Source organism: Aegilops tauschii, chromosome 2 (assembly GCF_002575655.3).
Source record: "Aegilops tauschii subsp. strangulata cultivar AL8/78 chromosome 2, Aet v6.0, whole genome shotgun sequence".
Taxonomy (NCBI): Eukaryota; Viridiplantae; Streptophyta; class Magnoliopsida; order Poales; family Poaceae; genus Aegilops; species Aegilops tauschii.
Genome location: NC_053036.3, coordinates 20,801,905 through 20,816,107, shown reverse-complemented (window position 1 = coordinate 20,816,107; position 14,203 = coordinate 20,801,905). Strand labels below are relative to the sequence as shown.

At 40.6% G+C, this 14,203-nt stretch overlaps 1 protein-coding gene across 1 annotated transcript; it reads left to right on the top strand.

The window, feature by feature from the left end:
* The first annotated feature begins 2,496 nt into the window (after positions 1–2,496).
* Positions 2,497–6,353, top strand: LOC109756449 (defensin Tk-AMP-D1.1). Its single transcript, XM_045232493.2, has 3 exons — positions 2,497–2,529; positions 3,965–5,295; positions 5,442–6,353. Exons 2-3 carry the CDS (start codon positions 5,232–5,234, stop codon positions 5,603–5,605), a joined length of 228 nt encoding a protein of 75 aa, XP_045088428.2. The 5' UTR covers positions 2,497–2,529; positions 3,965–5,231; the 3' UTR covers positions 5,606–6,353.
* Positions 6,354–14,203: the final 7,850 nt, after the last annotated feature.

Sequence of the window (14,203 nt, the reverse complement as noted above, 5' to 3'; positions counted from 1 at the left end):
TCGATATATTTGTAAGTGGATAATTAAGTTTTTTTAAAATAACAGTGCATCTCAAGATTTTTGTGTGAATACCTCGACGTGAAATTTATTGGTACATACTCGTAAATGTCATTACCATTTTATAAGTGGATACAAATACGTAAACTAAATACCTCGACAAATGATATGCTATGTTCATATAAATGAATACCTATACAACATACCACGATAGAGATGTATCAAATGTGATGATACTGATGAATGATACCAAAAAATACATATTATCCTCACATAATTTCTGGGTATATACCCTAAAAACAACTAGGTAGAGTACAAGGAGAAACAAGTTTTTTCTTATACCATAGCGGAGGCAGAAAATCACAATATCCACTATACGCACACCTAAATCTGTTTAAAAGGCATGTTAGTAATACTACTATTATGCACAAAAAACATTAGGCAATTTTTAATAATTTCCTTCTATGCATTAATTACTACAGAAATTTTTTCTTGTTTCACACGTACATTCATGAATAAATTAGGCAGTTTCTTGTTTTCTAAGCAAGTATTTGGTGTGTGCATGCTAATTAATACCTCCGTCCAAATTAGAGTAAGTGGCCGCTAATTAACATGCATTTAATTGAAATTAATTAGTAAATTGCAATAACTCTCCGCCTTTAATACTGCAAACGGGTATACCCGTTAGTGTCTATACCCAACACAATGGCACACATCTTAAAGTAATCCGAAGATAGAGAAGTAAGGAGCCTGGGCACCTAGGTGTCCCAAACAGCCGTCCTATATATATATATATATATATATATATATATATATATATATATATATATATATATATATATATATATATATATATATATATATATATTTCAAATACATGGTCAAAGTTAGACCCAAAATACAATATGGGGCCTAATAAACCCGGACAGAGGTAGTAATTGCGTATGGCAATTTATCTAACTATATATGGGCACTCTCAATGCATTATGTCCTAGACTATATCATATTCATTTGATATGCACTTAGATATAACCCCTCCAATGCATTGTATATTATTGTTGTATCTAAAATGGCTCTCATATAATGTGTTCTGTGTGGGAGTTATCTTTGTTTTGGTGCTAAGAACTATATCTTGATTAAGATACGATAACTCTATTTTTTCTTCATTAAATAGGGTGACACATTAGGATTTGAATCAGGTGTCATAACTAAGATATATTACAAGGTGGAGCACTGGGACTGCCATAATGAAAGTTTCCTAAGACGGATCTGCTAGCCAGTAGCGGGTAGCTTTTTAGGGTACGTATATGGTGAACATTCAATACATTAAAACTCCCTCCTTTTCGGTTTGTTATTCATATATAAAAAATTAATTTAACCAAGGAGGGCCCAGTTAATTGCTGGACCACATACTTGTGGGGCATGCATTGCCCTCTCGCCTTGATGCATTTGTTGGTTCCACAAGAAGAGTAAAAAAGCAAGGGGAATCAGTTTTCACCCGGTTCTCCGTAAATTAACTGGTCAATTCTCCTACGCCTAATTAATTGATGCGGAGAATCTTATGCTTCTATTTTGGGAGAAAAAAGGAGCCTATTCCCATTGCATTGGCCCTTACGGACTGAAATTATGTTATTTAGACAAGCCTAATAAACTGAAAACGAGGGAGTAACATTTACTCTTTGTCACTGGATGCAACAGAGAGAGAGAGTGAGAGAGAGAGAGAGAGAGAGAGAGAGATTATGTATTTTCTTTTCAGAGATTGGTAGGTTGAATTTGCATGCACAAGTAATTAGAATGATAATCTAGTACGAAATTTCCATATATGAAATAATCTAGTGTTTGTGTTAAATTATGTTTTGGTTTGTGGGTTGTAGAAAACATTAAATTTAGAGATTATGGTGTACAATGGTGTAAACATCTATGACCAAGGACGACATATTACAAGAACCTGGACTATGTTAGAAAAATCATGATATCTATCATATCTAGTGCTATAGAATGAAACTACTTTTTTTGTTGAAAGTTGTTCAATACAACAACAAAACCTTTACCTTTTGAGTGTCGCAAAATAGGTGCTTATAGGTGTGCCAAAAACATGATGATCATTTCCCCATCCCTTTGGATAGACTTAGTTAACCAAACATATATGGGTTATATTAAAATGCAATTTACTTTTCAAATATAGATGTGTGCGGGGAAATGTAAAACCATACAAGGAATATAAACTATCTTGGGATAACCCCGACAAACCAAAGTGGTTCTTCGGTAAGAGCACCATTATATCACTTTGTTGTTATATTGGCCACAAATTATGGTTTCCACTTCAGCTTCAGTCGGACATGTTGGAAATGACACAACTTGTGTTTATGATTATTAGTCATGTAAAAGTTGCGCATGCTCGACATCAACTATCGAATATGAGAGATGTTTATGTTTATTTTTAAGTTATATCATTGAGTCTTTCCCCTATATATAGGTACGTTAGTTGTTTTGAGCATTACATACTTGCCATCAGGGAGATGCTTGAAACATGTAAGTTTGTATGCTATTTTCCAATATTCCATATAAATGCATGTTCTCTATAAAGTGGTGTCCAATCCCTTGTAATTCATTATCAGTATGTTAGGATATGAGACATTCTATTTACAAATATATAGATTCTTCTGATTATCAAAACCATTCAGTGAGCCAAACATAATTATGTTGCCGGTTAGAAACAAAGTAATACATGCATGTGTGCACACCAAAACTCTTAGAGAAGTATTTACAACTTTGCATAAAATTGTGTGCATCAACAACTTGTAAATCAATGGCAGGGTAATATGTTTGAAACTGACAATGTATTTGACTCCCTCCTTTAAAAAACATAAGATGTTATAACTTTTTTTCTGGATCGGATGTAAATGGACACGTATTAATGTGTTTGCATTTCAGTTTGTATATAGTCCATATAGAAATATCAAAAACATCTTATATTTGTGAACGGGGGAGTACTTAATTGTATGTCACCACATGGGATTTTGAATAAATAGCATTTATTCACAGTATTTCCACTAGCACCTTATGTCAAATAGTTGTCACAGGTTAAAAATGCTTGAACTACCGTTTTGGAGTAATATGTACCACAACAATTTGTCGTGTGCGATCCATTGCCAACCAACATGCCCCAAATTTCTTTTGTTAGATCTTATCGGATCCTTTGTGAGATCGTTTTCACTTGTTACTGCCCTAGAAAATATGTCTAAGTTTTCTCTGCTAGGTGCTAGATCAGAACAAAATATATTAAAAAGTAATTTTGAAAATCTTATTAGAATTGTCCCAAATATTTTGTACAAGATATGTTACAGTTGGTGATGGAGTTGTACTATATGTAGGCAGGGCATGGAGTCTTGTTCAAATAGCACACTTGTATCCTAGACCTCTTATAAAATGTGAGGGTAGACACACAATGTAACATATGCCAATATAATAGCACATGCGCATAGGGGGAGTTGACAGCATGTGTCAGCGCCCGGGTGGTCAGTTTGCAATATTTTAGCGGTGTCACGGGGAGGAGCGCCCGAAGTCATGCCCCAGCAGGAGGGTAGCCGAGCTCGGTGATCCTCATTAACAAATCTTGGTGTATTTGCTTGGTTCTCAGTAGATCGACTATGTGCCTCGGATTACTCTAATAAACATCTATGTTGTATCAGTTATCCAAATTGAGAATTATTTCACAACAACTAAGCAGTTCATCCGCCTGCACTCCTGTTAATCTATTTGTTGTATATGTAATCTCTTACACCACTATGTGCACACGTATAATCTGATCATGAAGGTTTAAAAATCCTTTTATTTTCTCCTTCTACCCTATCTAGTATTGTAGCATACCTAGTATCACTTACAAAATTTAAAATTCTCATTGAATTCTAGCTTCGTTACATGTACATATATTATATTCATATAAAATTTGTGTCAATTCATTCAGCGAAGAAAATGGTGAAGAGACATACCGTTCTCCTACTACTTGTCTTTGTAATTATGTTCTCCTACAATGTCCTGGAGGGTGGTGCATACCAGAACCAAGTGGCATTCTCTCGCAAAGAGCTGAAAGCACAGCAGAAAGTATCCTTTACTGCAGTGGATCCATCGCTTGGCGGGCAGGTTTCCGGCGCAACCGATGCAGGAGGTGCAAGCAATAATGCTGAAATATCAAATGCTAAAACTACTGCTGCCACGGAGTCCCACCGTGACGTCTCATGGGATCAGTTCCGTGGTATCATCATCCACACCCACCAGGTCAAGAAACCATAATGATGAACTAAGACAAACGACCATGGGCACCAATCTGATATATATCCATGGATGAACAAATTATCAAGTTGGCAATTTCTACACTAAGATGTGGGTTCTCTGTTATATATGTGTGTGTAATATAATATGGAACTGATATATTCTAAGACTTGGATGGTATGTTTGGAGTATCAAGCTACTTATTGCTGTACTAATTATTGTACATGGTATTGTACTATACACTGCAGAATAAACATGCCCACGGTCCATGGTAATGCCCACTATTTATAATTATATCTTCCATGCGATTCCATGTCGTTCTATAAGTAGAACTACTTTCCAGTACTAGTAGAATAATCTATATAGTGTCTCAAGCTTGTTTTTATCAGTAATATCTGAATTTTAAGGTTAAAGTTGGTCTCTATTATCTGTACACGTATAGTACAGAAATGTTACATATTTTCCAAGACGAAGGAGAGTGGGGTACACAAACTGACCATGGCCCTCCCCTGCACGACCAACCACAAATTAGATGCCCACAAAAAAAATTCAACCTAGCAATCAGGCCCATTATTAGTAGTCTGTTAGCCTAAAAATTGTAGTTTCATGATGAGAACATGTGGTGACAGCAGGGGGTCGTGGCTGCTCCTGGTGCACAGCTATTATTAGGTAGTTGCACATATAGGTGTGAGATGCTCATGTCGTGCTGAATTATGCATTTGCTTGCATGTCATCAGCGTTGTCTGGTCGTGCACATACAAGCCTGTTATTAGTATGTTCCATATATTGATCCGAGATGTTCCTGTGGTGCTGAATTATGCATCACCATGTATATGTGATTGCGGCTGCGCGCGTATATAAGCATGCACAAGCATCGATCCTAACTTGTCATTCAGAGTTTTACAATCCCAGATAAGTGTACATTTTACAGGGCGCGTTTTGGCAGATACAAATAAGGAAGAATGGAGTCATCACACAAGCTTTTCCCGGCCGTTGCCATCCTCCTCCTGCTCGTCGTCGCCACCGGTAAGTACCATTTCGCTCCTGTTGCGAGAACAAAACAATGTAAACATGCATATGATATTAGTGTCCTCCAATTCTTGGGTTGGTTTATTATTGTTGATTGGTGTTCAAAAAACTAACCATGTGCGCTTATTCATGTTTGTCTTCAGAGGTGGCGCCAGCGCAGGCACGAGAGTGTGAGACAGAGAGCGAGCGGTTCAACGGGCTGTGCTTCGTGTCCGAAAACTGCGCCGGTGTGTGCGTTGCGGAGGGGTTCACCGGTGGCAAGTGCTCCGGCTTGAAGAGGAGGTGCATGTGCACGAAGGAGTGCTAGACGATATCATGATATATTTAGGTGGTTGGACGGCGACAATTATGAACTTATTCTTTGCATGGTTTGAATTACCTTTGTTCGTATGTTTGATAAAGTTCCAGGTTCACCGCGATGTTATCCTTGGGTTCGAATGAAGGAAAATGTTTTGTTTCTTTAAAGAAAAGAAAATGTGTGGCCCATGAGAGTGTTCATGGGATCACATGTATCTCCTTTTTTTCCGTATGTTTCTCTTCTTTCTGGGTGTGCCTAGCTCTTATCTAGATGAGACATAACTAAGTACCATCTAACTCCTATGCCATTTGATTTTACATAAAGATTCGTGAAGATTTTTTCCTTTCCTTTTTCTTTGATTAATCAAATGGGGTACAAGTTAGATGGACATTGTTAATTCTCGTCTAGATGAGAATTAGCAAATCCGTTTCTTTATATATAGAAGTTTTTTTAGATAGATTTCACTGTAGCTGAACTATCAGAGTTTTGATTTTTTTAGCGGAACCAGATTTCGGGTACAAATGTCCAACTAGTCAAGCCACTAATTGAGAAGATTTAGCCCAAGAATAGCTGGACAGGTCTACGAATGAAACAGGATGTGAATAGTGTTGGGTTAAGTCCCTCCACATGGAGGTGTGTTGGAAGCCCAACATCAGCCCATAAGTCTAACACACGTCAGCCGTTGATCTTGTTGGGGAACGTAGTAATTTCAAAAAATTTCTACGCACACGCAAGATCATGGTGATGCATAGCAACGAGAGGGGAGAGTGTTGTCCACGTACCCTCGTAGACCGATAGCGGAAGCGTCTAACACAACGCGGTTGATGTAGTCGTACGTCTTCACGATCCGACCGATCAAGTACCGAACGCACGGCACCTCCGAGTTCAGCACACGTTCAGCTCGATGACGTCCCTCGAACTCCGATCCAGCCGAGTGTTGAGGGAGAGTTTCGTCAGCACGACGGCGTGGTGACAATGTTGATGTTCTACCGACGCAGGGCTTCGCCTAAGCACCGCTACGATATTATCGAGGTGTAATATGGTGGAGGGGAGCACCGCACACGGCTCAAATCATCTGTGTGTACCCATATCTGCTCAAATCATCTGTTTCATTAAGTAGATATACCCATATCCGCCACGAGCCTCAATATTCATCGGACCACATACATCTGTATGTATGATTTCCAACAAATCAGTTGCTCTCTCCATAGTTCCTGAGAACGGTGTTTTAGTCATCTTGCCCATGAGACACGGTTCGCAAGTACCAAGTGATTCATAATCAAGTGATTCCAAAAGTCCATCATTATGGAGTTTCTTCATGCGCTTTACACCGATATGACCTAAACGGCAGTGCCACAAATAAGTTGCACTTTCATTATCAACTCTGCATCTTTTGGCTTCGACATTATGAATATGTGTGTCACTACTATCGAGATTCATTAAAAATAGACCACTCTTCAAGGGTGCATGACCATAAAAGATATTACTCATATAAATAGAACAATCATTATTCTCTGATTTAAATGAATAACCGTCTCGCATCAAACAAGATCCAGATATAATGTTCATGCTCAACGCTGGCACCAAATAACAATTATTTAGGTCTAATACTAATCCCGAAGGTAGATGTAGAGGTAGCGTGCCGACGGCGATCACATCGACTTTGGAACCGTTTCCCACGCGCATCGTCACCTCGTCCTTGGCCAGTGTTCGCTTCATCCGTAGTCCCTGTTTCGAGTTGCAAATATTAGCAACAGAACCAGTATCAAATACCCAGGTGCTACTGCGAGCTCTGGTAAGGTACACATCAATAACATGTATATCACATATACCTTTGTTCACCTTGCCATCCTTCTTATCCGCCAAATACTTGGGGCAGTTCCGCTTCCAGTGACCAGTCTGCTTGCAGTAGAAGCACTCAGTCTCAGGCTTAGGTCCAGATTTGGGTTTCTTCTCCTGAACAGCAACTTGCTTGCTGTTCTTCTTGAAGTTCCCCGTCTTCTTCCCTTTGCCCTTTTTCTTGAAACTAGTGGTCTTATTGACCATCAACACTTGATGCTCCTTTTTGATTTCTACCTCCGCTGCCTTTAGCATTGCGAAGAGCTCGGGAATTGTCTTATTCATCCCTTGCATGTTATAATTCATCACGAAGCTCTTGTAGCTTGGTGGCAGTGATTGAAGAATTCTGTCAATGACGCTATCATCCGGAAGATTAACTCCCAGTTGAATCAAGTGATTATTATACCCAGACATTTTGAGTATATGCTCACTGACAGAACTATTCTCTTCCATCTTGCAGCTGTAGAACTTATTGGAGACTTCATATCTCTCAATCCGGGCATTTGCTTGAAATATTAACTTCAACTCCTGGAACATCTCATATGCTCCATGACGTTCAAAACGTCGTTGAAGACCCGGTTCTAAGCCGTAAAGCATGGCACACTGAACTATCGAGTAGTCATCAGCTTTGCTCTGCCAGACGTTGATAACTTCTGGTGTTGCTCTTGCAGCAGGCCTTGCACCTAGCGGTGCTTCCAGGACGTAATTTTTCTGTGCAACAATGAGGATAATCCTCAAGTTACGGACCCAGTCCATGTAATTGCTACCATCATCTTTCAACTTTGCTTTCTCAAGGAACGCATTAAAATTCAACGGAACAACAGCACGGGCCATCTATCTACAATTAACATAGACAAGCAAGATACTATCAGGTACTAAGATCATGATAAATTTAAGTTCTATTAATCATATTACTTAAGAACTCCCACTTAGTTAGACATCCCTCTAATCATCTAAGTGATTACGTGATCCAAATCAACTAAACCATAACCGATCATCACGTGAAATGGAGTAGTTTTCAACGGTGAACATCACTATGTTGATCATATCTACTATATGATTCACGCTCGACCTTTCGGTCTTAGTGTTCCGAGACCATATCTGCATATGCTAGGCTCGTCAAGTTTAACCTGAGTATTCTGCGTGTGCAAAACTGGCTTGCACCCGTTGTAGATGGACGTAGAGCTTATCACACCCGATCATCACGTGGTGTCTGGGCACGACGAACTTTGGCAACGGTGCATACTCAGGGAGAACACTTTTATCTTGAAATTTTAGTGAGAGATCATCTTATAATGCTACCGTCAGTCAAAGCAAGATAAGATGCATAAAAGATAAACATCACATGCAATCAATATAAGTGATATGATATGGCCATCATCATCTTGTGCTTGTGATCTCCATCTCCGAAGCACCGTCATGATCACCATCGTCACCGGCGCGACACCTTGATCTCCATCGTAGCATCGTTGTCGTCTCGCCAACTATTGCTTTTACGACTATCGCTACCGCTTAGTGATAAAGTAAAACAATTACATGGCGATTGCATTGCATACAATAAAGCGACAACCATATGGCTCCTGCCAGTTGCCGATAACTCGGTTACAAAACATGATCATCTCATACAATAAAATATAGCATCACGTCTTGACCATATCACATCACAACATGCCCTGCAAAAACAAGTTAGACGTCCGACCGATCAAGTACCGAACGCACAGCACCTCCGAGTTCAGCACACGTTCAGCTCGATGACGGCCCTCGAACTCCGATCCAGCCGAGTGTTGAGGGAGAGTTTCGTCAGCACGACGGCGTGGTGACAATGTTGATGTTCTACCGACGCAGGGCTTCGCCTAAGCACCGCTACGATATTATCGAGGTGTAATATGGTGGAGGGGAGCACCGCACACGGCTAAGAGATCAATGACCAATTGTGTCTCTAGAGGTGCCCCCTGCCCCCGTATATAAAGGAGCAAGGGGGGGTTCGGCCGGCCTAGAGGAGAGGCGCTCCAGGAGGAGTCCTACTCCTATCGGGAGTAGGACTCCCCCCTTTTTTCATGTTGGACTAGGAGAGAAAGGGGGAAGAGGTGGAGGGGAGGAAGGAAGGGGGGGCACCGCCCCCCTCTCCTTGTCCTATTCGGACTGGGGGGGGGAGGGGCGCGCGGCCCTGCCCTGGCCTCCTCTCCTCTCTTCCACCTAGGCCCACTAAGGCCCATTAAGTTACCGGGCGGTTCCGGTAACCTCCCGGTACTCCGGAAAAATCCCGATTTCACCCGGAACACTTCCGATGTCCAAACATAGGCTTCCAATATATCAATCTTTATGTCTCGACCATTTCGACACTCCTCGTCATGTCCGTGATCACATCCGGGACTCCGAACAACCTTCGGTACATCAAAACATATAAACTCATAATATAACTGTCATCGTAAGGTTAAGCGTGCGGACCCTACGGGTTCGAGAACTATGTAGACATGACCGAGACACCTCTCCGGTCAATAACCAATAGCGGAACCTGGATGCTCATATTGGTTCCCACATATTCTACGAAGATCTTTATCGGTCAGACCGCATAACAACATACGTTGTTCCCTTTGTCATCGGTATGTTACTTGCCCGAGATTCGATCGTCGGTATCTCGATACCATTTCAATCTCGTTACCGGCAAGTCTCTTTACTTGTTCCGTAATACATCATCCCACAACTAACTCATTAGTCACAATGCTTGCAAGGCTTATAGTGATGTGTAATACTGAGTGGGCCCAGAGATACCTCTCCGACAATCGGAGTGACAAATCCTAATATCGAAATACGCCAACCCAACAAGTACCTTTGGAGACACATGTAGAGCACCTTTATAATCACCCAGTTACGTTGTGACGTTTGGTAGCACACAAAGTGTTCCTCCGGTAAACGAGAGTTGCATAATCTCATAGTCATAGGAACATGTATAAGTCATGAAGAAAGCAATAGCAACATACTAAACGATCGAGTGCTAAGCTAACGGAATGGGTCAAGTCAATCACATCATTCTCCTAATGATGTGATCCTGTTAATCAAATGACAACTCATGTCTATGGCTAGGAAACACAACCATCTTTGATCAACGAGCTAGTCAAGTAGAGGCATACTAGTGACACTCTGTTTGTCTATGTATTCACACATGTATTATGTTTCCGGTTAATACAATTCTAGCATGAATAATAAACATTTATAATGATATAAGGAAATAAATAGTAACTTTATTATTGCCTCTAGGGCATATTTCCTTCAGATCTTAGTTGGATCCAACAATTGTGAGTGCTTCCTTGTGAAGGGGGCAGAGAAGAAAACCCTAGCCACTCCACCCCTGCTGGTGGTGGCAGCCATTCGTGAGAGTGCAAGAAAACACACAAGAGAGAAACACAACCTGTGAGAGAGAGAGGAAGAAGAAGAAGTAGAGGTTTTGCCCAGATTTGCTACATCTGACTAGATAGTGTTCAAGCTGGTGATTGGGGGTTCAAACGTGCTTGGATTGGTACCAAAATTGGTGAGCTTATTCCTTACTTTGATTAGTTCGATCTATTTAGCTGGTTCGAGAATTGAGTCAGTGGAGCATCAGATTTGAGAGTGTTATTGTCAGCTTAGACTATTGTAGTTTCAGAACAGAGTAGTTTTGGGAGACGAACAGTTTGCTAGGCAAACGATGTTCGATGGAGCTAAAATTTTGAGAGGATCTCAGAAACTCGTGTGTCTACTTGTTTGCCAAATCTGGTGCTGTTTGGTTTAGAAGTTTAAGAGCAGTTTGCAAAACGCTGAAGGGGATAGAAGCTGTGTCAACTCTTGTTTGCTGAAATGTTGCCTCTTGTGGTTGTTATTGCTGTTGCCGGTTGGCAACATGGAGATTCTGTTGTAATATAAATCTCTCTAGAGGTTCTAGAGAGGACTTTGTACTCACCATTCTCATAGTGAATTTGTGTGGACCGATCGGTCCACAGCCGTGGTTTTTTAATCCTCAAGTTGTGGAGGTCTTTCCATGTTAAATCATGTGTCACATGTGCATGTTGTTTGTGTTATTCCGTTGTTTGTTGGTTGAAATTATCCTCAAAATTCACTACAAGTGGAGGGGGTTGTTTAGTGTACAGATTTGCCATGTTGCTGAATTAGGGCAGTGCATTGTTGCTGTCCAGCCTCAACAACATGGTATCAGAGCTTTGGTTTGCTTGTGCTAATTGATGAGATTCTTGTGGTGAAAGATGGAGGTGAATACCAGCAATATGATATCTTTGAATGGTACAAATTATCAATCATGGAAGGGCAAGATGGAGGACTTGTTATATGTCAGAGAATAATGGAAGCTAGTGTTCTCCACTGAGATGCCAGAGGGCATTGATGAAGATTAGTGGAAGGTACTTCATCGCCAAGCTTGTGGGTTTATTCAGCAATGGGTCCATGACATCATTTTAAACCATATCATTCATGAGACACATGCACACACATTATGGCAGAAATTGGAAGAATTATTTGCCCGAAAAGAAGGTACAAACAAGATGTTCTTGATCAAACAACTGATTTGTTTGAGGTGCAAAGAGGTCATTCTAATTGCAGATCATGTGAATACATTCCAAGCCATTATAATTCAACTTTATTCAATGTGAATTAGATTTGAAGATGAAGTGAGAGCCTTGCTACTACTAGGCTCATTACCGGACAACTGGGAGACCTTTAAGGCCACTGCTTGCAATTCAGCACCAAATGGAGTTGTCACTTGGAATGTTCTGAAAACCAAGATACTAAATGAAGAGGCCAAAAAGGTGGCTGAAGCTAATTCCTCCTCACATTCAGATTTGTTGGTCACTCAATCCAGGGGGATAAGCAGGAGAAGAGGTCCAGGTAAAGGGACAGAAAGAGGTAGGAGCAAATCAAGAGGCAAGTATGCTGATTATGAGTGCCATCACTGCCATCAGAAGGGTCACATTAAGTGGCAATGTGGCAAGTGGAAGAAATACAAAAAAATCAAGACTAGAACCAGCAGCCAGTGATAGTGACATAGAGGGCAACCGAGTTACGTCATTAGTTGAGGACATCAAGCTTTTTATGCATGAAGAAAATGAAGGCAGATTTGGTTCCACTATTGAGGAGAGATCACTACTGTTTCTGACGAAACCGTCAACCTTGTGGATGGTGACAAGGTGATTTGGATACCGGACAGCGGTGCTACCATTCATGCTACATCTCACAGAGAGATCTTCATCAACTATACATCAGGTGATTTTGGTGTTGTGAAGATGGGAAACAATGATACGACAACCATCACTGGAAAAGGGCATGTACATTTTGAGACCACAAATGGTACAAAGTTAGTCATCAAATCTGTGAGGCACCTCATCTCAATATTATCTCCATTGGTTTGCTTGATGGAGATGATTACTTGTGCAGTTTTCTACAAGCCCACCAAAGGAAACATGGTTGTTGCAAGAGGAAAGATGGTCTCAATTTTGTATCATGTTCATGATAAGATCTTTAGTTCTCCTATCAATGCACTAGAGAAATATGATCATTGTGCTCTATGGCACAAGAAACTAGGGAACATGAGTGAGAAGGAGATGACAGTGCTAGTGAAGAAAAAAATGTTGAAAGGTGTTCACATCAAGAAATGTTCAGATTGTTTAGCAGGGAAGCAATATAGAGTTGCCTTCAAAATTCTACCTCCTCACAAGAAACCTGAGATGTTGGACTTGATACATTCTTATGTTTGCAAAATGTAGGTAAGATCTCATGGTGGTGCTAACTACTTTGTGATTTTTATTGATGACTTTTCCAGGACAATTTGGGCCTACACTTTGAGGACTAAGGATCAAGTACTAGGCATATTCAAGCAATTTCAAGCCCTAGTAGATAGAGAAACTAAGAAGAAGATCAAGTGCATTCACACTGATAATGAAGGAGAGTACACTGGGATATTTGATGCATATTTCAAGCAGCAAGGGGTTAGGCATCAATTTACTCCCTCGAAGACACACATCTGAATGGTTTTGCTGACAGGATGACATGACAATTGTTGAGAGAGTTAGATGCTTGTTTTCGAGTGCAAAGTTACGTAAACACTTTTGGGGTGAGGCTTTAAGAACTATAGTTTATATTATTAATCTCTCACCAAGTTATCCTTTGTAGGGAGATGTTCCTATAACACGGTGTGGTATGACAAGATGTCTCATCTGACCACCTGCATGTTTTTGAGTGCAAGGCCTTTGTTCATATTCCTTGAGATGAAAGGTCAAAGCTTGATTCAAGGAGACGACAATGCATCTTTCTTGATTATGGAGGTGATGAGTTTGGCTACAAGCTGTTTGGACCTATAGCAAGGAAAGTTGTGAGAAGCCATCATGTTATGTTGTAGAAGACCAAACAATTGAGGATATTGTGAAGACAAAGCGGTAGGTTCCTCCTAAGCTGCATCATGACATGATTGATTCTGACCTAGTTCCTGCAGCTCCAGCTCCAGTACAAGTTGAAGCAGATGTAAAAGATGTATTGGATGATATGCATTGTGGTGCAGGTGAAGAAGATGCTCCCCAACTGCAGCAAGAGTATGATGCTGAAGTTGATGATCCAGATCAGTAGGAAGCACCGGCACCAAAAAGTCCACCAGCTGACCCACTCAGAATATCCAACAGGGGTCGAATTCCTTCCAGCAGGTATCCCTGAGATCAGTAAATGGTGTTATTATCAAACAGTTCAGAACATGAGTGATTTGCATATGCAATAGAGTATGGGCACAAGAAGGAG